The following is a 27,580-nucleotide window of genomic DNA, read 5'->3' on the forward strand; positions in this document are numbered from 1 at the left end:
GACAGACTCTGAAATTCACGGTCTTCCTTCACCCATTTCCCACACACATTCTCCTTCTCCATGCCACACCATCTGCAGTCACGTCCCAGACCTAAGGGACCTGTTTACCTGTCTGTCCTGCAATTGTAGCAAACAGCCTGTGGGGAATCCTGGATGGAATCTTCAGTCCAGCTCTTATCTGGTAATACCTGGGAAGAAAGGATTAGAAATGTCATGCTGTTACACAGTTGTCTTGATCTGACTTAAAAATCTTTGAGAAAACATCACAGGTATCCATAGACAAACAAAAGTCCCTACAAGAACTGAAATGCTCAGAAATACTGAGCCTTTTCTTCTGCTGTGTAATTTTAACCACAGTTATAATTTATATTGCTGTTAATCAGGATCATCCTCTTTTACAGCAATCTGAGTGGACATGAAGACCAAATTTGTGACTGATAAGGAAAGGCTGAAAAAGATCTTGTCTTCTGTATGGAAAAGAGGAGTTGAGAAAGATCTGTGGTAAAATGTAGTGAGATCAGACAAAGAGAGACAAATATTTAATACAAAATAAGGGAAAAGGAAACTTCTGTGGAAAGAAAACAAATGTTCTAATCTCAGACCTCAAAAAACTCATTTCATACATAGGGATTATCATTATTCTGTTCCATACAGTAGATAGTGTATCTTGAAAATATTGTCATTAGCTTTAATCATATCTAAAGCAGTTCTGTTCTAGTTATTTGCCATTCTGTAGGTGATTTCTACTTGAAGTGAAGGATGACAAAAGAGAAGAAAATGTCAGCAGTTTCACCAGCTCATTACAGAAGGCACAGGACACTTTAGAAAGTTTGAAAACATGAGCTCAGTCCAAACAGAGAAACAAACTTATAGCAATCTTCCCTTATCAGCATTTTCATAGGCAAGGAATAACAGATAGTGCATATAAGCCCCTGTGTAGCGCAGGACACCACTGTTTATTTGCAGCTCTCCCACTGAGCTGCTGAAAAACCATGCCAGCATCAATTCCTCTTTCTTTGCATTTTCCTTCCTACAGTGCATTTGGTCTGTTCATTTATAAATTCCTCACAACAGGGTTATCTCGCAAGTGGTTGGAGATATTTTCATCCTGATTAGTGTTCAGCCTCTACATACAAAACTTAGAATTGTAAAGGTCTATCCTGAAGACTTTAAGACAGACAAATTACTTCTTCAGGAAAGTACATACAACAGTGCATGGAAATGAACTGTTAGAAAGCCCAACGTTCTTTGAATTGCTGAATGAACAGCAGCTCATAGAGGTTACACTTATCAGTAAAATCTTTACTTGGCATTTAATACTGAACAACCCAGATCTCTCTCTGTTGGGTTAAAAGCTGAAGGAAGGGGTTTGATGAGGAAAGAAAAAAAATCTTTAGTGGAAACTCACTCGTGGTCCCCCACAGCAGAAAGCTCGCATTACCCTACATAATCCAACTTGAAGGTCCTTGTCCACCTGGAAATAGTCTCAGCACAAACTGGCAATTTTTGGTATCCATTTTAGGCAACAACTTGGAAATGAAAACTCTGCATTTATTCTTCAGTTTTCAGAATTCTAAACACAGAACAGACACGTAAAAACACTGACAACCAAAGCTTAACTGTGTGATCTTTCTATTCCTTGTGCTGTTCTTGCACAATGGTAGGAGTTTTGACTTAATTTTATTGGTGTTGTTTTCTTCCAAAACAAGTGAAAGAATTATGTTTTAGAACCTTCCATATTTTCATTGTTTAACTGAAAAAAATACCCTAACTGGTTTATCCACAGTCCAAGCATTTCAAAATCACACTAATATGGTATCAGTGGATTTCCACAGCAGTGAAATGGGATAGTACTCACGTACGGAGGTTTTAATGTCATGTTACCTCATGTCACTCCCAGTATACTTATCTAAGAATGACTTCCTATAACTGTCTGGTAATTCTTTTAGATTTTTTGTCCCATGAAATTGTGATGGGTTATCCTTGGCTAAGGGTCAAACTTCCAGCCTTCCTCTCAACCACTCTCCCCCGCAAAACAACAGGAAAAAATACTGTGAAAAGTCCTGTGGGTCAAGATACAGATTTGGGAGTCAATTACCAGTTACAATCACTGGCAAAACAGACTCACCTTGGGTAGAAAGATACAAAACTGTACATTAAAACAACACCTCCCTCCATTCCATGCCATTTTTCCCAGTTTTAACACCACTCCATCATTCCTGACTTTTCTCCAACCCCTTGACCAGCAACAGAGGAAACAGAATTATAGAATACCCCATGTTGGAAAGGATTGATAAAGATCACTGAGTCCAACCCCCAACTCCATACAGGACCACTCAAAATCAAACTCTATGTCTGAGAGCACTGACCAAATGCTCCTTGAACTCCAGCGGCTTGGGGCCATGCCCACTGCCCTAGGAGCCTGCTCCACCTTCTGGTGAGGAACCTTTTCGTAGTATTCAATCTAACCCAATATCCAGTCCATAGGCTATGCCTGGCACGTGAGAATTAGGCTAGGTGGTGCCCCTCTTTCAGTAAATAGATGATAGCATTGTTTTTTTTCTGAGGTTTTTGTTGCTGTTATTATTGGATGTTATTTTTAAACAAGAGCAGTGCAAAAAAAGCTTATTTAGACTTTAGTAAAGTAGGAATGCCATGGAAAATTGAGGGATAATGAGGAACAGGTGCTGCAAAGGAAAGACAAGGAAACAGCAAGCTGATTTCAAGAAAAGATCTACAGGAACTTGGCACGCAACTCAGCAAAACACAGCAATCAGATCCCCTCTCTATCTATAAATACACCAAAAGGAAAAACATCAGGAAGGAAGAAGGAGAGTAAGGTACAAGAAAGTACAACACTGGCACAAGAACAACTACATGTAACTGTCCATGAATAAATGCAATTTAGAAACAAGAGGTTGTAGCTGGCAAAGGAGCAAGGCTGTGAAACTTTCCCCTAGTAGAAGCAAGGATGAAAAAGCCAATTTGTTTTTAGGGGAAACTCAGTAAATTTCTGAATGATTTATAGGACTTGGATTCTTCCCATCTGCAGGACCAGCATTATTTACGTAGGCAGTCTGTACCAGTCCAAATCTCATCTCTCCTGTGAGACTGTCTGCATAGGTCACCCCGGTAGCGATGAATTTGCCATCATCACTTTCACTGGTCATTTGTGAATTGCTCATCTTTAAGATCACCGATAATTTGAATGTTAAATTTGTCTTTCCATGCCAGGACACTCATTAATCCCTGATGACCTATACTGACTCACCTGGGGCACTGACGTTAGAACCTCCCCTGGGAGCCTGGCTCCACTAATGGATGTGCTGGGCTATACCGCCACTCCTTGCTTCTCCCTTTCAAAAGCCAGAGCTGCTGGCACCTTTCAGCTTGTCAGCACAGCGGTGGTCAGACTTTCTCTCAGGAGAACCGATGTCACTCTCAAGATGTTAACTGCTCACTTAATGCTCAGGCAAGGTGCAGAGGTTTGTTTCACTCTCTGTTAATTGTTACTGTTGTACTGAAATGCCCAGAGGAAGTATTTAATTTTAAGTGAATCAAATGTTTTTCCTTCAGAGACCTCATCATGTAATCTCTAGTGATTTACAAAAGGCAGTGCCTAATCCCAAAGGACTCACAACAGAAACAGAAGAAAAACACAATCAGGGAGAAGGCTGGTACCAGCCTTATTTCTGACACTTGAACTCCATCCTGCTGTTGCTTACTCGTCTCTGATTAATACCAGATCATCTCATCTCCCAAGGTGCTGCATACTTGACTTCCATTGCCACTGACATCAGTGGTAGCATTATAGAGATTAGGCTAAGAAGGGTTGGTGAATCTGAGAGAAGAAATCTGGTGGATAATATTGATGTATCTTTCTACCAAACTGGATCACTGAGAAACTACACTTCTCTAGTTATTTCTTCAGCATGGAAAAAAAAGTTGCTCAGTAAAAACGCCACAGGAACCAGATAAACTACGTAGCTACTGCCCACTTTGAATTATACCTGACCAACTCTAAGGTTTAAAATTTCGTCCTGACTTAGGCTGCATTTTAATAAATAACCCTTAAGCTAGTCAATATTGCAAACAAACTGACTACGTGCTGAGTCCTGTCATTCAGCCTGGAGTTCCTGTTGCTTCTCAGACCAGCTGCCCTCCAGCAGTCTCTGTCAGCAAAACTTCTCTGTTGAATTACTGCTGCTAGGGAGCTGCGGCAGCATACTGTTTTGGAAAACAATGAGGAAGAGAGACTTCTTCACCAGAATAGCATGAGACCTCAAATCTCTATCCGAGAAGTAACATCATTGGCTATAAGGGGAGTTTAAACTTGTTATTTTTCTGCAGGAAAGAACATATATTCCATCTCTGGTAATGTTAGTAAGCCTTTTTGTCTTATAATCATTATTGCCATACGAGGACTTCCAAACATGTAGCAGGTAGCTGCTATATATTCCAGAAGATTTTAATGGTCAGATGAAACAACTGTAATTATCTAGACTGATTCCTAGAAAAATACAGCACCTAGGATTTTACTGAACAATCAGCCAGAAAAAAAAAAAAAAGCTATTATTTCCTATACAGACACTGGGGGCTGAAAAAAGGGCATACCTGCAAATTAGCTTCATGCTGAAAACATGCAAATTAAAAAGCAACACTTTTCTGTCTTTCAGGTGTCTTTCTGTTTTCCCATCAGTAAGACAAATTGGAACTATTGCCATGAAAAATTTTGTAACTTTGCATCAAACAGAGAAGGATTTTTTTTTTGCCCATGGCAAGTAAATAAATAAATAAATAACATATCTGAGAAGTCAACAGTATTTCACAGGTCTAAAAAGTGCATGAGTCAAATAGCAGTGCATTGTCCATCCCCTGTCCCTTACAGTCTATTTTGCATAGGATTTGGATAGCATATTGATTTTGGTGGGTTCTGTATGGTATTCAAAGAAGACAGAATAAGAGAAGGTAATAGTTTTCCACCTAGGATAGAAAATAGAGATACAGAATCATTAAGGTTCGAAAAGACTGCTAAGATCATCTAGTCTAGCCATCAACTCATCCCCAGCATGTCCCCATGTGCTACATCTATCCTTTTCTTGAAAACCTCCAGAGACAGAAATTTCACCACTTGGGCAGCAGGTGGTGGATAATTCAAATTATCGGTGATCTTAAAGATGAGCAATTCACAAATGACCAGTGAAAGTGATGATGGCAATTTCACTGGGCAGCACATTCCAAAATCTCAACCACTCTTTCTGAGAAGAATTTTTTCCTTATATCTAACCTAAACATCCCCTGGAGCAGCTTGAGGCCATTACCTTTCATTGTACAACTAGTTACCCAGAAGAGGCCAACCTCCACCTTACTGCATCTTCCTTTCAGGGGGTTGTAGAGTGTGATAAGGTCTCCCCTGAGTCTTCTCTTCTCCAGACTGAACAATCCCAGTTCCCTCAGCCACTCCTCATAAGACTTGTGCTCCAGACCCCTCACCAGCTTTGCTGTCCTTCTCTGGACATGCTCCAGGGCCTTGATGTCTTTGTTGTTATGAGGGGCCCAAAGTTTAACACAGTATTCTTGATATATCTCACCAAGTACAAGTGCCTTGCACAGGTAGACAATCACCCCACTGTGCCATTCTGTTGCATTTTGAAGTGATTAACAAATGTGTAAAGCACAGCTTATTTCATAACATCACTTTTCTTGGATTTTTCTTTAGAATCTACACACATCTACAAACATCAATCACAATACTTTTCCAATGCAATGGTATTTAAAAGAAACCTTTGTGATCATCTCTACCACAGGATCTCAGCAGAATGTTAAAGAACCCCAGAAAACAGGAGTGAGAACATGTCACACAGAAACTACCTATAGGTTCTTCTTCCCAACCTTCATCACCATTCCCACTCTTTTGCAGCATTTCCTTCCCACCCTTTTGGTAGCAGAAGGAACAACCTGGGCAGCTCACAAGTGGAGGTAGCAAGACAAAGGCTTTCCTCAGCCCTCAGTGCATTGTCTCACAGAGACACTGAGTGAGGTGACAGGTCTAGTGGGGAGCCACTGCGATAATGTCCACAGCTGTTGTGCCAGGGCAAGACAGCAGGTTAGTCAAACACAACTGTCACACTCCTATCCAGACTTCCTTTATCCCATTAAGTTTCCACAATTGTCAGTATAGAATTATCCTCAGGCTCTTTAACTTTTGATGAAGGTAGATCTAAAATTAATAGAAAATGAGAAGAGTAATCCATATCATCCTTCCAGTATAAGAATGTAGCCCTCATCTCTAGCTTGAGGGCATAGTTGGTATACTGCAAACTGCCCACCTACAATGAGGCTGTAGATGCAGGCACAAGTAGGCAAGTGCAAAAGGAAATTTTCCAGTTATAAATATTTGGTAGCCCTCTTTTCTTTTCCTCTCTTTTTCTTTTCTTCTCTTTTTCTTTTCTTCTCTTTTCTTTTCTTTTCTTTTCTTCTTCTTTTTTTTTTTCTTCCAGAAAAGCCTGTTCTAACAATAAATTGTGTTAAGCTTTATAAACCTACAGAGTATTTGTGTGATTCATTATCATCCAAGCAGTGTGCAGTGTGCAAGGGGTCTCAGGATCGTTGCTGAAGATGCTTAGCATCCCAAGATCAAACACATATAGGCATGTTGAGCCCAAATAGAAATCTTGAGCCCAAGATTTAGGGGTCCAAGAACTTTCAAACTAAGTGGGCCTGAATAAAATGTAGAAAATATATAACACCTTTTGGTATTCAAGCACTAAGTTTAAGATAAGAGCTTTCATACTTCAGTGTGTTACTGAATCAAAGCATATTCTTGGCACTTGATACCTTTGATGCAAGGCTTTCATTTGGATCCAGGTAAGCCACAACCCTGATCATTTTTATACTTCTAACTTCTTGTACCTTTTCATCAGATCATCCTTTCTCTGCAGAACCTTGCAACTCTATAGGCCATAAAAGCCCCAGACCTTGCATCCCTGCAGCTCTCTGACAATTACACCAACCAGAACTCTTTACATCTCCTTTTACACTCACCTAAGGGGTTCTTGCCCTTTCACGCTCACCAAGGTAGCAATGCTGTCTTTAATTTGGTCTCATATCCATACTATTAAAGCAATCAGCCATCTTCTTCCATTTCAGACAAATCAGAGGTGAAGAAGAGCAGGTAGCGGAGTGATGAACAGCAGAGTAAAATGAAAGCAGACATGCTCTACTGTTGTTGAAGAGAGGTAGGTAAAGGAAAGGGCAGAAAAATTAGGACACTAATAAGGATATGAGCACTTATATTCTTTTCTCAAAGGCAATGAGAAACCTCGGAAACATGGTTTAATTTAGTCTCAGAGTCAAGTAGTAACATTTTTCAATCTGTTTTTAAATTATATGAGCAGCTAGAGATGGAAAGATTTTCTGCTCTTCTAACTGAAGCATCTGAAATATCTTACATTGAAATAATCTCAGAGCGATACATAACCCTTAGCTGTTCTGGGTGTCAAGAAGAGGCACTCTATGGAAATTATTTAATAGATATAAAAGGGGATGAATGTTCCCGAAGGACATTCTTTTCATTCTTAATTCAAATGGTTACATTATAGCTTTTTTACAAGCATAAGATGTACAGCCAGACAAACATGGCGACTCATATGATTTCTGAAGCTTTTCTGTAACATTTGTAAACTGAGATGTATATGAAGGTGTTTAGATTTGGAAGAGACAACAGAAAATGATATCCAGAAAATGGCTTCTCAGAGTCTGTGCCTTTAAAAAGTATACAAACCTTTTCACTGTATGATTCTCATATCTTCCCAGAAGACAGAAGAACCAAAGTGCTCTTGCAAACTCACTGGAGACATAATGGATATATCTAACCTAGCAGACCAGGGAGAGATTTTTCAGTTCATGCACAACCTGGCAATTGTCCAATCCCAGATGAATACAAAACCTGGGCATCTTCCAGCTATTGCCCCTGGGTTTGTTTCCAAAAGAAGGAAGCCTGGGAACATGACCAAGATGGAGATATAGAGTGATCTGACACACGGTGACTCATGACACAGTGACTACATCAGTGAGCAAGGGAGGAGCAACTGGTGTCCTCTACCTGGACTTCTGTAAGGCCATTGACACATTCTCACAAAACATCCTCGTCACTAAATTGGGAAAGTATGTGTTTGAAGGGTGGACTACTCAGCAGATAAGGAATTGGCCAAATGGCCACACTCTAAGAGGTGTAGTCAATGGCTCAATACCCATGTGGAGATCAGTGGTGTTTCCGAGGCATCTGTACTGGGACCTGCGCTGCTTAATATCTTCATTAACAATACAGACAGTGGGACTGAGATCACTAAGGGGATAAAAGGAGGAAAGCAAAGGTTTTCCTCAAAAATCAAACAGAACAAAACAAAACACACAAACAAAACAAAAACTTTTGAAGAGGCAACATTTTCATTTACAAAACTACCAAAGATGTTTGAGGTGGTCTGAGAGAGAAATTTCCTCCTGTTCTCTTTTGAGGTTTAGTTCCCAGAATTCACTACAACTTGACTTTGTCCTGTTAAAGAAAATGGAGTTGAAATGGTTCAGCTCCCTTGGAAATGAGGTTCTGTGTTCAGAATAACAGTGTTATTGAGGAGGGTAAGACCTATGACATGTAAACACAGATTGGGATGTCTGCATCTTACATGGTACAACTAAAATAAAGCACAAAAAAGGCAGCATTTCCTATTCTAAATGATTAAAGATATCAGTACAGAATCAAAAATGAACACTCACTCAACTGTGAAATACAGAGACTTCATTGGATTTCATGAGTTAAAAAAACAACAGGTTTTGTACCACCAGTTTTTCCCATATCAAGATTGAGATAAAGAAATATTCCTTCTTATGCTTCCTTCTCTTTTCATGCCCTTCTCCTTATTTTTCTCATTTTTACTTCTTTTGCTTTAGATTTTCTTTTCTACTGCTTCAGAAAATGAGCCGTCTCTATTTCCTCCCACTCCATACAAATAAAATTAATAAATGTGGGAACTTACCCAAATTTACCTATTTTTCTCACTGAACCATTGGCAGTACTGAAGGAACTATTACCTCTCTTCCAAGAAAGTCGAATACTTTCTTCTAAAAGTACACCCAGTTCTGAAACGAACCTCACAACTCTGGAGATCAAATTATTGTTTTCTATGGAATGGATGCATCATTAACAACTGCATCAAAACCTCTCTTTGGAATGTTTTGCTGATACAAGTCCTCTCTCCTTTACAGAAAGTCTGTACAGAATAGTGAATAGTCTTGATTCCCAACTGCTTCATGAATCTGCTGCCTCTGCTAAAGCTCTGACCTTCTTTTTGAGGTAATCCTCAAAATGTTAATCATGTAAAAATTCAGAAAGAGTTGTTCCAGAAATTTTTTCACAGTAGAAGTTTTTTACAGAAGACAAAATAGAAGCAGAGCAGAAACTAATTATACAACGGCACCTAAGATTCCATCAAATCCTGGAGGTGCCTGGAGTTCACAGCTCCTTAAGCTTACATGAGTAATATCTCCAAAATGGTTGCAAATATGCTCTTTGTGTGAGCAGAACATGGTACCTCACCACAACCTTCTCTCTAAATTGGTGAAGCATGGGTCTGAAAGATGGACAGTTCAGTACATTAAGATGTGGTTGGCTGGATGCAGCCAATGGGTTGTGATCACCGGTTCAATAACTGCGTGGAGGCTGGTCACAAGTGGTGTCCCCCGAGAGTCAGTCTTGGGACTGGTGCTCTTCAACATCTTTATCAATGACAGAAGATGGAACTGAGTGCACTCTCAGCAAGTTCACAGATGACACCAAGCTGAGAAGTGCAGTCAATACAGTGGAGGGAAGGGAAGCCATCCAGAGGGACCTGGACAGGCTGGAGAAGTGGGCCCATGAAAACCTAATGAGGTTCAACAAGGCCAAGTGCAAGGTGTTGCACTTGGGCTGGGGAAATCCCAGGTATTTATACAGGCTGGGAGAAGAACTCCTTGAGAGCAGCCCTGTGCTGCCTTAAAAAAAGGGTGGCCAGCAGGGAGAGGGAGGTGATTGTGCCCCTCTACTCAGCTCCTGTGAGGCCCCATAGAATCATAGAATCATAGAATCACTAAGGTTGGAAAAGACCCACAGGATCATCCAGTCCAACCATCCGCCCTTCATCAATGGTTCTCGCTAAACCATGTCCCTTAACACAACATCCAAACGCTCTTTAAACACCACCAGTCTCGGTGACTCCACTACCTCTCTGGGCAGCCCATTCCAGTGCCTGACCACCCTTTCAGAGAAGTAGTATTTCCTAACGTCCAGCCTGAATCTTCCCTGTCGCAGCTTGAAGCCATTCCCTCTCGTCCTATCACTAGTCACCCGGGAGAAGAGGCTGACCCCCAGCTCACCACAACCTCCCTTCAGGTAGTTATAGAGAGCAATAAGGTCTCCCCTGAGCCTCCTCTTCTCTAGACTGAACAAGCTCCTTCAGCCGCTCTTCATAAGGTCTGTGCTCCAGACCCCTCACCAGCTTTGTTGCCCTCCTCTGGACACGCTCCAGGGCCTCGATGTCTTTCTTACAGTGAGGGGCCCAGAACTGGACACAGTACTCAAGGTGCGGCCTCACCAGTGCTGAGTACAGGGGAATAATTACTTCCCTGTTCCTGCTGGCCACACTATTTCTGATACAAGCCAGAATGCCATTGGTCTTCTTGGCCACCTGGGCACACTGCTGGCTCATGTTCAGTCTAGCGTCAATCAACACCCCCAGGTCCATTTCCTCTACACAGTCTTCCAGCCACTCTGCCCCAAGCCTGTAGCGTTGCCTGGGGTTATTGCGACCAAAGTGCAGGACCCAGCATTTGGTCTTGTTGAATCCCATCCCATTGGCTTCAGCCCAGCTATCCAACCTATCCAGATCCCTCTGTAAGGCCTCGCTACCCTCAGGCAGATCAACACTTCCAGCTAGCTTGGTGTCATCTGCAAACTTACTCAATGCACTCAATACCCTGAGGGTGCTGAGTACTGCGTCCATCTGGAGTACTGCGTCCAGGCCTGGGGCCCCCAGCACAAGAAATATGCAGAGCTCTTGGAATGGGTCTAGAGGAGGGCCACTAAGATGATCATAGGGCTGGAGCACCTCTCCAATGAAGAAAGGTTGAGGGAATTGGGATTGTTTAGCTTGAAGAAGAGAAGGCTCCAGGGAGACCTCATTGTGGCCTTCTAGTACTTCAAGGGAGTGTATAAACAGAAGGGGGAACAATTGTTTACATGGGTTGATAGTGATAGGACAAAAGAGAATGGTTTTAAAATAAGGTGGGAAATTTAGATTAGATATTAGGAGGAAGTTTTTCACCCAAAGGATGGTGACGCACTGGAACAGGTTGTCCAGAGAGACTGTGGATGCCCCATTCCTGGAAGCATTCAAGGCCAGGCTGGATGTGGCTCAGGGCAGCCTGGTCTAGTGGTTGGCAACACTGCCCACAGCAGGGGGTTTGAAACTAAGTGATCATTCTGGTCCTTTTCAACCCAGGCCATTCTATGATTCTATGATTTTCTAAATAACTAAGAATAAAACCTACACTTTCTTCCATCAAAATGCACAAATCAAATACTCCTCAATAATCATACCTGTTCAGACAAAGTCTGTAAAGAGTCCTCTTAGAGAAGAGACTGCTAACACACTTTTCTGCACTTATTTAGTAAATACAGCTGGGTCCAGCTCCCTCCTATGTCTGAGATCATCTGTGTCTTTTCTGTGCTTTTCCATACGGTATTGTTTTCATTCCTGCTGAGGCTTTTCCTGTTTTCATTGAATAAAAATATTAATTGGATCTCAGATCAGCATTGTAAAATGGACACACCCCTATACCTCCAAACCTTCATCCTGCTTGAGAATATAATTATTTACTTAAATAGTTTCCTCCATTCACTATGTATCAGATAAATGATCCTGAATTGAACTTCTAGATTCCATCCTGGAAAGCAAAGTACCTAAATATCTGATAACAAAAACACTATCAGACATAAGACCCATCATAGGTCTGAATTTTCAACAGCTTAAATGCAATGAACTGTACTAAATCTGAATGCTTGACAATTATTCCTGCTGCCACAAGTCTTTCCACATCCAGTGGTTGAGCAAGACAGAGTTGCTTTTATCTGAGAATCATAAAATCATTTGAGTTGGAAGGGACCTTTGAAAGCCATCTAGATCAACTCCTCTGCACTCTGCAATTAACAGGGACACCTACAGCTAGACAAGGTTGCGCAGAGCATGGTCGAGTTTGACCTTGAATGTCTCCAAGGACAGGACAAGCACCACATCTCTGGGCAACCTGTTCCAGTGCCTCATCACCTTTATGATAAAAAAAATTCTTCCTATATCCAATCTAAATCTCCTCTTCTTTAGTTTGAAATTCCCCTTGACCTATCGCAACAGACCCTGCTAAAGTATCTGTCCCCTTCTTTCCTATAGCTTCCCTTTAGATATTGAAAGGCTCATCTCAGGCCTCCTCCCCAGAGCCTTCTTTTCTCCAGGCTGAACAGCCCTGGCTCTCTTAGCTTGTCCTCATAAGGAAGGTGTCCCATCCCTTGGACCATTTTTGTGGCCCTCCTTTGGACGCACTCCAACAGGACCATGTTTCTCCTGTACTGAGGACTCTGCATCTGAATGCCAGTATTCCAGGTGAGGCCTCACCAGTGCAGAGTAGAGGGGCAGGATCACCTCCCTCGACCTTCTGACCACTCTTCTTTTGATGCAGCCCAGGATACAGTTGGCTTTTTGGACTGCAAGGGCACATTACTAGTTCATGTTCAGCTTGCCATTCACCAGTACCCCCAGGTCCTTTTCAGCAGGGCTGTGCTCAATACTTACATCCCTCAGCTTGTACTGATAGCAGCTGCTGCCATGATCCAGGCGCAAGCCATTGCATTTAGATTTTTTGAACCTCATGCGGTTCACCTGGGTTCACTCCTCAAGCCTGTCTAGATCTCTCTGAATGGCATCCGATCCCTTAGGTGTGTTGACCACACCACACAGCTTGGTATTAAATTGGTCAGCAAAAATTTCAGAAAATGAATTAAAAATCTACATCATCCTCAGCATTTTTTTGCTGTTGACTGGCTGCAGACATCACACCAAACAGTCACATTATAAACTGACTTCTCATTTGTTGCAGGGAGTTATTGTAAAGTTTCATCACGCATAACCAAATGAGAACAAGAGATTACTAAAGAACAGTTCATTTTTTCAGATGCATTTTATTTGTAATACCTTTCATTAGCAGATGTTATCCCACAAATGAATGACTGTTCTGAAGTAACAAAGTGGACACAGATTGATGGGAGAAATTGATCTGCATTTGTTAATGCACTTTTGCTGCAGCAAGTACATTAAGTAATTAAAGTACTAAAACAGATCTTCCCATCCAGACACTCTGTATAGTCTACTCCATTAAATCAAGGACAAAGGCCAATTGTTTTTTTCACTGCATCTCACGCACACCTTGTCTGCAGTACAGACTCTATATACTTTGACTGCATCCATAGAATTAAACTATCCAGTTACACAAGCAGTTATTAATACAAGGCAACTCAAAAGGATGAAGCATCAAAAAAAAAACCTAATGATTTTGGGTTCCTCACCAAAGCCATCTTAAAGACATCTGATATGGACATAGTGTACAATTTTCCCTTTGGAAAATTAGACTTTCAGATGTTTTAAGCAGAATAATAGTAATAAAAAAATCAGGAAAACAGAAGCCAGAGACAGTCTGGGACAAACTTCTCCTGCTTCTCCTGTGGCCAATGATGTTTTCTATAACCTCATCATCTGAGCACTTGTGATTGTATTCTCCTACTGGTGGGAACAATCTTCTGAAAAATTATTACTATTCCCATGCTTGCAGATAAAAGCTGAAGAACTGAAAGGCTGTTCAGACCCATCTCAAGAAATTTCCTAAACTCATCACTCACTCCAGCACATAATAAAAGTCATAGATCACTTGGGTTCGGTATAGATGCATTAAAATTACAAGACTGTGGAAAAGTGTGTAGATAGTACTGCCAAGAGAATGGATTACTTTGTACATAGGGCAAAGAAACAGAGCTGAACTCTCATCTCCTAGCCACTATATAGTGCTTTCCCTCTTAAAAAAATGGGCATGGGGCACTAAATCAGTGACACAATAGTGAGAGAAATTACCAACTTTTTGCTCAGCCCTAGTTTGCATGACAATGAGAAATTTTAAATATCCAGTTTCCAGTAGTCAGTAAGAAAGTACTGAAGCCAGGCATATGCAACATCAGAGGGAAAATTCTGGACAGCGTAGTTACTTGAAAAAAATACATGTTGGAGAGGCCATGAATGTTGTAACGATTTGAGAGCTTACAAGAATTCCAAATTTCATCTTATCACTCCTTATAGAATCATAGAATGCCTTGGATTGGAAGGGACCTCAAGGATCATAAGGTTCCAAACTCCCTGCCACAGGCTGGGCTGCCAACCACTATATCAAGTACTAGATCAGGCTGCCCAGGGCCCCATCCAACCTGACTTTTAACAACTCCAGGGATGGCGTATCCACAGCCTGGATACCTGGTCTGGGCAGCCTGTTCCAGAACCTCACCACTCTCTCAGTGAAAAACTTCCCCCAACATCAAATCTAAATCTTCCCTTCTTCCATATAAAACCATTCCCCCTTGTCCTGTCACTATGTGTAAAAAGATTATTTCCCTCATGTTTATGATCTCTGAATACTGGAAGGCCATAATGAGGTCTCCCTGCAGCCTTCTCTTCTCCAGACTGAACAAGCCCAGCTCCTTCAGCCTGTTTTCATAGGAAAGGTGCCCTCTGATCATCTTTGTGTCCCTCCTCTGGACCCTCTCCAGAAGCTCAACATCTTTCCTGTGTTGGGGGCCCCAGACCTGGACACACTACTCCAGATAAGGCCTCAAAAGGGCAGAGTAGAGAGGGACAATCACCTCCATCGTCCTGCTGGCTACCCCTCTTCTGATGAAGCCCAGGATACCATTGGCCTTCTGGACTGAATGCACATACTGCTGGCTTATGTTAAGTTTTTCATCTACCAGGACTCCTAAATCCTTCTCAGCAGGGCTACTCTCAAGGAGTTCTCCCAGTCTGTATACATATTTGAGATTAACCTAACTTAAGTGTAAAACCCTGCAGTTTGCTTTGTTGAACCTTGTTAAGTTCACATGGGCCCGCCTTTTGAGTTTATCAGGATCCTTTTGGATGGCATCCCTTCCTTCTGCAAACCCAACTTCACTTCAATCCATATGAGCCACATCCAACACTTGTCCTTCTCCGACAATCAGAACCAGCTGAGTCATTTGGTGAGGAAGAGTGTGCTTGCTTTACTTCAGTCACCTTTCCCGCATGGGACAGCAGCTGATTTTTCTTAGTCATGAATGCTAGAATCATGATTAGTCATTAAAACAAATGATTTATAAGTACACATTGCACCATGTTAAGCAAATTGGCCTCTGTGGAGTCACAGTTTGAGAAAGGAAAAAAAAAAGTATGATTTAGTGAATCAAAATATTCACTTTCTAGCTTTCTTCCTGAAACTATTCTGTGTCTCAGCTTTTTCCCATCTGTAAAATATAAACAGCTTGAACTTAGGAAAGACTTTTTGAAGGATAAGTGAAGGTTGTAAAGTGATTTGTGATCCAAGGATAAAAGGTGATGATACTTATGCAGAGCATGGTTTGGTATAAATATTCTCTTTATCCAGGTGGAAAGTTTTGCACACACCAGGAAAATTCAGGAGTCAAGAGGTAAGGATGCAGACAGAGAAGCTGTGCTGCTTTCTCTTGAAAGATAAACATTAAAATATATCATACAGACAGTGATAGCCAAGAGGAATGTCATGCAAACAGATGGAATCCATTCTCGGAAACAAAATACAAGGTGTGATGTTAGATGAAAATCTTAGGGGATAATACAGTTAAGAAGATAAGAAGAAAATAAAGTGAAAATCTAGGGGTTTAGACAACATTTAAAGCTAATCAGTCATCAACTTGCAAGACAGCTCATTCCATTGCCTATATCTTTAACAACTGACTACCATAAAATTTTCTTCAAAGCTTTTGCAGTTTAATTGGGCAGTGCTTTGCTACTTTTTAATAAATATACTTCATAAAATAAAAATATTTTGCAAGCAGAGATCTTAAATTTAGAAATACTCTGGAGTATTGTCTGGAGTATCACAGAGTGGCTTTAATTACCCTGAAGAAAGTTGATTAAGTTCTTAGTTCAACAAAGAAAAGGTTTTCATTTAATGGGCGGAAGTCGTATCTTTGTGGTGAATTTCTACTGGAACAAATGGATGTTATACAATAAATGGTTGCTTTTCATTCTTGGGTCTTCTAGAGGGAGCTATGCTCTTCATTCACACACTCAGGTCTAATTATTTTAACCACTAAGTATTTATGCTGAAAGATATAATGGAGAATTGATGACAAAAAAAAAATAAAAAAAAATCATAGAATCAGAAGGCATTAAGTACAGCACTGAAAAGTGGTCTTCTCTGGGACAGAGAAGGAACTAGACTTGCAAGATGGTGAGGATCTGGACTTAGAAATATCAAGATTTAATGGATGGAACATTGCATATCGATGGAAAGCAGAATTTAATCTTATTTGTGAGATGCATTTTTTCATTAACATTATGTTAATAAAATCAATCTGTTTTGAGTGACAATTTAGACAGCTAAAAGAACTACTGGGAACCACAGTTCTGACAGTAAATCACTAGAAACTCGTATCTACTACAAAGACTGAAACTGAGTTATGCAGAGGGATGTTGCTCAAGGTTGATGTCTCTGTTTTTTGATTCCAAGGAAAATTAAGATCACAGTCATCCTAGACTCAGGGAGTCATTTAATCTGGAGGGGACTTGGAACACCATCAGCTCAGCATCTGTTCAAAGCAGGATTAACACTGAATTCAGACCAGATTGCCTCTGGACATGTCCAGTCAGGTCTTGACTATCTCCAAAGACAGAGATTCTAGCCTCTCTGGACAAGTAATTCCAGTGCTTGACTACCCTCATAGGATTTCGCTTTCCCTTCTAACCAGTAACTGTAGGAAAGAACCAGGTTTAGCTATTCTCTGAACAGCTTGTCCTATATTTAAAGACTACATTTGCTACTGATGATTATGCCACACTTTCTCTAGGGATATGCATAGAGTGTAACAATGTGATAACACATTCTGAACACAGACAACTTCATCTGCCTCAATTAGTTGCTGTTTGCAAAGTACTTAAGTGAGGAAAAGTGCCAAAAGGGTGAAAATGCACTCTCACATGAAAAACTGGAGAATAACTTCCCATTCCTTAGCATCTTATAGTTATTTTATTACTAGAGCTGTCCATTCAGTAAATTATGGTACTCTTCCTCTTGTTTAGAATACTTATATTGACACTGTCTGTGCTGCTGTAATGTTTCCATCTTGTTCAGTTCAGTTCTTTCCTTTCCCTTATGCAAATATGGAGACACAGATGTGAGTTACTCCCACTGGTAGACACTGGTCTGTCTGTAGCTTCATGAACTAGGAACTGAAGCCAGCATTTGAACTGTATCTTTGTATAAATGTAAATCATGTTGGGTGAAGTTAAAGCTGCTTTCTGACATAATTCACTCAGAAAGTCATCAAAGGAGCAATGTAAATGTCACTTGGTCTGGGGTGACATTTGCTTTCCTTAGAGAAGATAGCATCCAGTTGTTAAGGGAGCAAAGGTTTTTTCTTTGGTCAACGAATTACAACAGCTAGTCCACTCTTTCTTTCTTTCAGAATAAAAGGCTTGCGAGGATTCCCCCTGCTTTCTGGTCTTCCAGAACTGATTACCAGCAAGGGTTGGTTAACACTTGAGATCCTAGGCTTCATTTTAAAAATACAGATTTTTGCATATGAATGAATATGAAACTATTTGGTGAAGATACTACCTTCTACGGTTTACAAAGCATATATAAGCATCAACAGGTTAATATTAAATAGTACGAGTTTCTTCTCTAATTGCCCAACTCCTGGAAACACATCTTTTAAAAAAGTGTAAGATCTGCATTGAAAGCAAAGACATTGCCAAAGGCTCAGTTACAAATTGGCACAGAAATTTTACTCAGTCCTTGCTTAATATTAGGTATCACAAAGAAGCTTCTTCAGAGGCAAGAGTTTCAGAGATGCATTGCTTGCCAGCCTCTAAATCAGAGTACACATATCCCAGCAAGCTGATGGAGACACCTATTAATGTCAATGGCTTTGAGCAAGGCTATAGAAGCCTGAATAACTTAAAGTGCCACATAGTTTAAATTGATTTCCTGAGTGCTTATCAGTATTGAAAACTGAGACTGGAAGCACAGTGAAAACCATGTGTTTTCTGAGATGTAGATGCTTATATTATTTTGTTCATCTGTTGTTCACAACCAATTACTGACAAGATCATTACAAAGGGTCCTTTCTGCTTTGTACTGGCTTTGTATAAACATCCAAAATTTTAATCCTTCTTTAGTTACTAACACATACATAAACACACCAGCTGACAACTTTTTTTTCTTTTTTTAGCTCATTAGTACTGAAATTTTTATATTATACATGATAATCATCCCTAATAGCTGAGCAACCCTCAGCAGTGCTTCTAACAAGACTGAGGTCTATCATATATATTTTCTGTTATTCTCTCCCATTGGGGAGACATTTGAGCAGCAGAGGTTTTCCTATACTCTATACTCTGTGCACACACACACTCTGTATTGCGTACTCTTGTCAGAAATGGCAGATCAGCTGTAACATGCCTCACCCTTGAGATAAACCCTTATCCTTTAAGGGTTCACTGCACCAGTGCAGTCAGGCTCCAGGGAAGAGGTCATCTTTCATGCAAATGCATTTCCCATTTATGATACAAAGTTCTACTCTGCTTAAGCTAACAACCAAAAAAAAATTTTTTTAAAACACAACAAAACAAAACAAACAAACAAAAAAACTTATCATATTCAATGCTGAGGTAAAGAATCCACCCATAACTAGATTCTGGTCACTGACTGCAAAGCATTATGAAAACAGAAAGTAAGTTATCCTCTGCTTCCTACACTGGCTTCTTGTGTGATGCAGCACCCAACCTGATCACAGTAACCTTTGTGGAGTGCTTTGTAGCAATGGTAATTCCCTAAAGAAGACGTACTGCTGCTCTGAATAATTGACACTGGAATATTTGTGAGAGGCTATCTCCTAAGCAAACAGAGATAGCAGTATCAGTAAGACATGTTATTGACCCAGGCTATTATCAGCAAGCTGCCTAGGGACAGCCCTAAGCTGCTGGTCAGACAGACCAGCTGTATCTTTCACCAAAGGATAGAGAGACTTACTCTACAAGAAATTGTCCTCTAACTGCTAGCCTATGTCTTCTCTAGGCTCATTTTCTCCTTTTTCAGTTGAAAAACTGAAACACTATAGAGTGACACAGATATATAACAGATGAATTTTCATATTCTCTGCAAAACGTTGTCACCTGATTTTATACCATCTGGCTAATGGTACAATCTGCAAAAATTTCACAAAAATGGTGGAAAAGACACAAAGGGAAATGACCAAAGTAGAGCACAAAAGGAGGTCCAGCAGGCAGGGCACAGTTTTTATCACTGTACACTGCACTTCAGAAAGGACAGGTGGAGGTTTTCATCCAAATCTAGCAGGTGAAAAATCACAGAGTCCTGAGTACTATCTATCCTACCAGATACCATCAGATACTCTGAGTACTGAATACCATCTTTTCCTATCAGACAGAACAAGAGGTAATGGCTTTTACTTGTGCCAGAGGAGGTTCAGGTTGGATATTAGGAAGAGTTTCTTCTCTAAAAGATGGATCAAGTGTTCGAACAAGCTGCCCAGAGAGATGATAGAGACACCATCTGGAGGTTTCCAAGAAAAGGGTAGATGTGGCACTGAGGGACATGGTTAGAGGGCTTGGTGGTGATGGACTAGATGATCTTAGTGGTCTTTTTCTACCTTAATGATTCCATCATTCTATTCAGGCCCTTTATTTCTGAATTCAGATTGCATACATTCTGTGATATTGCCTTAGGTAGCTGACAAATTCAAAATTATTAGATATTTAGTTGGACTTTAGCTCTCTGTAAACAAAGAAGTGAAACAGAACAGTGATCTAAGACACATATGGTTGAATACATCAGAATATTGCTTATTTGAAGGAGGAAGATAATTTCCAGTGTTCAACATATAATACTGGTCATCATGTAATGGAGTTTGTTGAGATGTTGTGCACTTGCAGAACAATCTTTTAAGTTATGTTTCATCCTGTTTGGGTTCAATCTCTTCCCCCTTCCACTGGCAGTGGAGAATTCACCTATCATCAGTAAGCAGAGGGCTCCTTCAAGTTGAAGGCAGCAACACTGACAGAAAGATAAGAGAACTGTCTTGACCAACAGTCATGAAAATAAATCACTATATATTATTCTCCAAAAGCCGGGCATTTGCTATCCTTTTGCTAAAAAAAAAAAAAAAAATGCTATCATTTTCTATAGGATGTTGATATTTAGCTGACTGAGCACCTGCACCCCAGCTGCTTTCATGAATACAGGTTGGTGATGCACTGTTTTCAATCCTGTACGTTCAGTGCATAAGGCTCAACAGCTATCACTATGGCTATGTCATTGCCTTCTTACTGAGCCCTTTATTTCAGAATCTGCTGCCTTACAGTGAAGGTCTGATAAAGAGTCATAGAAATATGTTTTTGAGACAAGAAAAAAGTCATTTCTGTCAATATATCTGTCCCAAGGGACAGCAATCATTATTCCAGAAAAACATCATTTTGGCATGCCTGTTAGCTCTCTTCATTTTCTTTTTACTTTATATTAAAAAGAATCCATGTATCTTAAATAAATTAGGTAAGTACATTCAAAATGAAATAGATTTACAATCCAAAAGTGATGTATATTTCATCACAGGTTAGAAGTTTTAAGAAACGGGGATCATTGGGGAAAATAGTAACATTTGCTTCTGTCCTAAACTATTTATTTATTTATTTATTTGTACATTCTGACACCGTACCTACAAGTCTTCAAGAAATAAGGTCTAAATCTCTGATCATAATTTGTATTTACAATGTATCTATTCAGGTAGAAAAGGCCATGGTTAAATGCAGAACCACAGTATGCTGAGGAAAGGAGATACTGCACTGTGCCTCTGAAGTGGATTATGTCATGACTGACTACACTGAAACACTGCTGTCCATCCAGTAGGCAAGTGGGATGTTTTTCTATGTAAAGGCTTTGTCTGATAAGATTTACGATCATCTTTTTGACAGGTCTGGATCATAAGAGTTCTTTGATTCTTGCAAGGTACCAGAAACACTGAAACCACTTCTCTGGTCACTAGGGCAAATTTGCATTCAGTTTAGAAGAAGATAAAATATTTTTTTTCCACTGATTTTTATCATCATCAATCTCTAAACACAAACAACAGTGTAAGTGTTTGACATTTACAGATTACAGCCTGAATTTGTGGAGTGAGAGGACTGATGAGCATTTGATTCCACCCTGTGATTGATAAGGACATACCTTGATCCTTGTTTCATAACAAATAATCGGCAAAGACAAACAAAGAATCCCAAAATTATGAAGCCAGAGTATCACCTTTGTGCTCTCTATTCTCTCCCAGAGAGTCCTAGCGTGTTTTCTGTTGCTTTTAGTTTGGTTTTGTTTTTAAGTAAGGAAATTCATCATATATATTTTGAAATGTTTTAAGAAGAAGAGGTGCAGAAGAATTGCTTCTGACAGAACCAGACAAATCAATTAATTGATTTCTGGTAGTCATGGATAATTTTATTTCCTACTCGATTAAGAAAAATCAGAATCAGTCAGCTAATTTCACTTGAGAAAATATCTGTCACCAGTTATTAAGTGGAACGTGATGGAGAGAATTAGTGCAGAAAACTTAAAAACTCTCTTTCTTCCAGAAGTTGCATTACTTATTACTCAATCTTTCAAAATATGACATAAAAAAGCACTGCAAATCCTTTGGCTTGGCCAAAGAAAAGGTTCTTTCTTCCTGTATATCAGTACCAACAGCATTTAAACTCTGATATCTGTAAATTCTGATATTGTTGTGTTTGTGCTTTAGAAAAAGATAAATTTAACAGCAATTTATTTAATTTAACAGCAATAAATTTAACAGATCAAACTACCTGTAACATATATCTTACTGATGACTCTTTTTGTTACATATGCAAGAAACATAAAACCACAGTATTTACAAAAGCCCCTGACTGCTTTTTGTATCAGTCTCTACTAAACATTTATACAGGCTAAGAAACATTAGATTTAGCTTGTAAGGCAATGATTAAAATATCACAATGTAGAATTCATGTAGATTAAGGAATTTCCACTTCTCATAGGAAAGGAGAGACGACAACTGCCTCTGTGTACTTACACAGTTCAAAATAGCTTCCAGAGCAACCACAAATAGAACCAGAACCATTACTGAAAGACTAACATTTTAAAGCACTCGGGCTTTGTGGCTTTAGGCCAGCAGACCATGTTCTTAATCAGTCTGATTACTAACCAACACCTAATGGCTCCAGAAGGGCTGATTCTCCCAGGGTTCTCTAGCTAAACCTTTCATGATTTATTCATGCTATTATTTGCACTGAGGACTCTTCTCTTAACAGGCTTGCTGTTGGCTCATCCATGCTCGCCACAGAGCAGACCTCAGTGCTGCCCCTCCACTCTCTGTGAGGAGCTACAGCCACCATGAGGCGTCCCCTCAGCTCCTCTGCTCTGGGCTGAGCAAACCCAGGGACCTCAGCTGTTCTTCACATGCCTTGTCCTATGGACCTTTCCCCAACTTCACAGACCTCCTCTGGACACTCTTTAATAGTTGTATGTCTTTCTGTGGCACCCAAAACTGCCCTCAGCACTGGAGGTGAGCAGAGGGGACAACCTCTCCCCTCGCCCGATGGCAGTGCTGGGCCTGGTGCACCTCAACGTTCACTTGGTGATTATGGCTGCCAGGCCACGCTGCTGACTCACATTCAACTTGCCATGAGCCAGAACTTCAAGATCCCTCTCTAAGGTCCAGAAATATATTGTGAGAAATAGTATTGAAATCTTTGCTTAAATCCAAAAGATTACATCTTCTCACCTCCCTTGGGCAACTAAATAGATAACCTCATCATAAAAGAAAAAGTAGTTAATTAAACAGGAATTTCCTCTCATAAACTACGACCAACATTGTCTTTCAGGTGATTTTCAGTAACTCCCAGAATAATCTCCATAATTTTACCAGGCACTGAAGCGAGACTGACAGATCTGTAGTTACTAGAAAAATGTTCTTGCCCTACTTGAAATCTGGGACAACATTCAGTCGACCAATCCAGATTCCCAAGAAGAACAGATAGCCAAGACTAAGTGCTTTGGAAATTTAATCCCTATTTCTGCGCAGCTATGTTGTACCAACTCAGGAATTTCAACCATATGGCCCAATGTCAATTTGGCACACAAATCTAGTGGTGTTCCACAGAATTTGGTGACTGTGGCTCCAGTCTACTTCTATTGATTTCAGTAGCAAGGCTGCTATGTATTTCTGAGGATATGTAATCATGTCCTCGGTTTTGATTTTTCATTTTTTAATTATTAGCTTAATAATTAATAATGCTCTTTATTATTGTTCTTGCTTTTGCTGTTAAAAAAAACCACAGCAATGTGCCTCCAGATAAATTAAGATTCATTTCAGCTCCACTGATGGACAACTTTTCACAAATCACCTTTCTGGCCTTCAGTGAGACAGAATGATATTGACTCAATTTACAAGGCACTCAGAGAAGAAAAACACTTTAGTTAAATAGAACATTCCTGTTATCATTACTTCCACCATCCTCTCATCTGGAGAGACTATATGTCAATCCAAGATATTCCAGATGTCCACTGTGAATATCAACAGTGGTAATAGGGAAAAAAAAAAATTGTGCCCAAGTAAAAATGAAATTTGGCAAAATCATTTATTCCTTTTCTTCACATTCTCATGCTACAGTGATAAGAGCTACTGAGTAGATGAATCCAGCCAGAGGATGCTGATCAACAAACGTGAGATGCAGTAAAGGATATTATTGGAAATGTAATTAGTAAAATTATGAAAGAAAAGCAAATACATGTAATGGTTACAAAGAAATAAAAAAATCAATAAACGAATTATTGCAGTATAACCTAAAGCCCTGCATGTTTGGAATATTAATCAGTAAAGCAGGGTAAGAACCAGTGGGGGAAAAAAGGAAGGGTAATTAGGAACTCATTACTGTGACAGCAGAATATATTATCTGTGTTAGTGCTAGGTCTACCCCCACACCAGAGATTTGATCTGACTGTCAAAGCCAAAGAAAGCATTTCACAGATGCAGATTTATATGATGAAAAAAAAAAAAAAAAAAAAAAAAAGGTAGCTCAGCAGTGCAAGATGTCTAAGCTTTGAGCATCCTACCACTGAAGTACAAACAAATCACTGAAGCCACAGATGGGTGCAGATTTCCAAATGGGAGGAGGATCAAATACATTATTACACTGACCATCAAATTAAGAATCTACAGGCTGGGATTAGCTTCTAAGGTCATGAACACCAAGGTACATAGGAATCTTCATTTATAATGCAAATAAACCAAACACCTCAAACACAGAGGACTTTTTTTCTGTTTAACATAAGCACTTGTTATAGTCAAAATGCTTTCTAACAGAACATTGATGGATATTCACTTGGAGGCATTAATAGAATGACAGATGCCAGCTGTTAAACAAAATACAGCTGTGCTTTCTTCATCCAAGTTCATGGCATCTTTAACACATAATTTATCATGTGGTTTCATTAAAGTTCAAAACAGTTACCATTTAGTGCAGAGGCTCAACACCAATCCAGAAGCATTTAAAGTGGCTATCGTGCTTATGTCTGAACAGATGCTTAAAATAATTTGGAGCATTACAATACTGTATTACAAAAATAAGTCAGTCAGTCTGACTTTATATTGAAAGTAATGTACACTGATCTTTCTTGACAGCAGTGAAGGCCCAATGACATCCTTCCCTGCCCTGGAGATTGCATGAAATACAACTCCATTTGGCAGAAAATTAACAGTTTTGGTTTTTAACTGTTTTCTGAAAATAACTCTTTTGTAGTCAGCTGCAAATTAACAGAGACATCAACTCACCCTCTCTGGAAGAGGTCCACATTATGGAATTTGTGTAGCTCCACAGAAAACTCGACCGTACCCTGGACCTCAGACATGATTTTTTCAGGTCATCACCTAAACAACACATATAAAGAGACATAATAAACATTTGAAGTATTTTTCTTTAAAAAAATCCTCAACAATGTAATCACATTTTGTTTGGCATCTTGGGGTTCATGCAAAGCTGATATCAACTGGAATCTTTCCAATTACTTCATTGAGCTTCATCTTCAGGAAAACTTGCTAAAAAAAAAAAAGGTCAAAGCAGTAATTAAGAGAGCTAAAATGTCCAATTAAGCCTCAGGATGGAATGATAATATTATGGAAAGTACAAGAAAAAGAGGCAAAAAGTAAATAACATATTATGTGCAAGAATTTCAAAACACATTTTAATTAACTGTCTTGCTACTCTTATATGGGAAATTGATTTTTTTTCATCCTATTTTATCAAATGGCAGGGGCAGCACAGCCCATTTCCATAAAAGCACAGGACAAAAATACATAGCTCTGAGACAGATGAGAATAGAATTCAGGATTCTTGTGCTTTTGACCCCTTCCGTGGCTTAACTAAAGGCATGGAAGAGAAGTTTCTAAGGGAATATGAATAATTTAAAGAATAATAAATGGAAGAGATTCTTCTAAGGAAAATGTTAACAATCAAGGCACCTGACATGCCACAACGGACAGATCAAGATTCTGAAGCATTACATCTATTTACAGATAATATCTCATACGTCCATTTAACCATAGAATTATTCAGGCTGGAAGAAACATCTGGAGGTCATACCTTACTCAAGTAAGCTTTGCCAAAATAAGTTACCAATCTATCACTACTTAACATACCATTGTAAACCCTTGACATTTCCCTAATTGCAGCAGAGAGAAGCCAAGAGCTTTTAGAGCTTTTAGGCAGATTTCCATTTACTCTTTTCTCCTTCCCTGAAAGTCTTCTTTTTGCAAGCTGCAAGATGTTGCTATTTGGAAATTGTCTATGGCATCAGGGACAATACAGCCATCAGACTTGATAATTAGCACAGTTCAGAAGCACCCATGGTTAGCTTTTTCACAGCAGCCATCTATGAGAGTGTCCCATGTGAGGGCTATTAATAATTTTCATCTGAGACACATGGAGCTCTAAGGAAACATCAAACTCAGATTTCAAAGGGAAGAATATCCCCATACATGCTAACCTGTAATTTCCATGGCGCACAAAGATCTGACTATTGCCTCCAAAGAAACAGGAATGAAGAAGAATCCGATATATGAAGGTCTGAGATAAGACTGGCTTATTACACTGTTTTTAATTATCTTTTCTTTCTGGCTGTCCTCTCAAGCACTAGCATTTTCAATACTAGACATTTCAGAGTTAAAGTGTTGATTTTTCATCCAAATTCCTCAAACACACAAACAAGCAGGTTAGACATGTTGATTCTGGAAAGACAAGAATGGGACATAGGATGCATGCAATATTTGCAATATATGTCTATAACTGTGAGAAAGAAGTACAGTTGCTAAGCTACCTATCAGACCACTCTTCCTATTATATTTATGCATTTATTTTTACAATTTAAACACGATTAATCCTTTCTGACTTTGCCTTTCTGCACAGCCTGAGAGAGCTGTATACTGCTTATAGGGCATGTAAATCCCACATCTGCCTGGTAGTGTGTGTGATAGCCTTGTCCAAGCGTACAGCATCAAAGCAAATTGGACTGTGAAGGGGAAGCCAAGAGAAAAATCACACAACACCAAGAAATACTTTTGCAAGGTATTCAGCTTTGAGGAGAGCTCCTCCTAAACAGAAGAATAACGTCTAGATGAATTTGCATATTGTGCTCAGGCATATTTCTCCAGGCCAAAATATTAGGATCAAAGGAAATAATTGTGCTTTTGAAGACAACGTTTTAAAGAGGAGAGGTGTGAGTAAGTGGCCAGTTGGTTTAGACAAGCACCAATGTTTTCAAAGACAGAAAAAATGGCATGAGGCTAAGGTCAGCTAGGGTGAATGAAAAAGTAAATAAATTAAATTACATGGAAATATAGAGGCAGGTCTTCAGTCTAATTACTTTTTATTTCACTTGCTTTCTACCTTTTCAAAGCAGATACAGGAGAACTGTCTTCGGGGGAAAAAAAAAAAAAAAGTTTCTGTAGCTTAATTTCCCCCACAAATCACCGGAATGAAAAGGGAAATAGCTGCCACACCAAGTTGGACAACCATCCATTCCACAGGAGGAACAGAGCTTCAGAGCATGTAAATCTACACATGAAGGCTAGAGGGACTGAGCTTCCACCAACAGGGCCTAGTACCTTGGGTGTATCTGATAAAAA

General features: G+C 39.7%; 1 protein-coding gene across 3 annotated transcripts in view; it reads right to left on the reverse strand.

Moving 5' to 3' along the window:
• Nucleotides 1-27,580, reverse strand: part of FAM135B (family with sequence similarity 135 member B) — a 191,028-nt gene that overhangs the window by 105,394 nt on the left and 58,054 nt on the right. For all 3 annotated transcript variants that reach the window (XM_025148187.3, XM_040695874.2, XM_040695875.2), the window contains exons 2-3: nucleotides 25,232-25,327; nucleotides 109-188 (exon numbers count right to left, since the gene is read on the reverse strand). In XM_025148187.3, the coding sequence (XP_025003955.1) occupies nucleotides 109-188; nucleotides 25,232-25,308 (157 nt within the window). In that variant the 5' untranslated portion in view covers nucleotides 25,309-25,327. The remainder of the gene's footprint in view (nucleotides 1-108; nucleotides 189-25,231; nucleotides 25,328-27,580) is intronic.

The sequence above is a fragment of the Gallus gallus genome, chromosome 2, assembly GCF_016699485.2.
Source record: "Gallus gallus isolate bGalGal1 chromosome 2, bGalGal1.mat.broiler.GRCg7b, whole genome shotgun sequence".
NCBI lineage: Eukaryota > Metazoa > Chordata > Aves > Galliformes > Phasianidae > Gallus > Gallus gallus.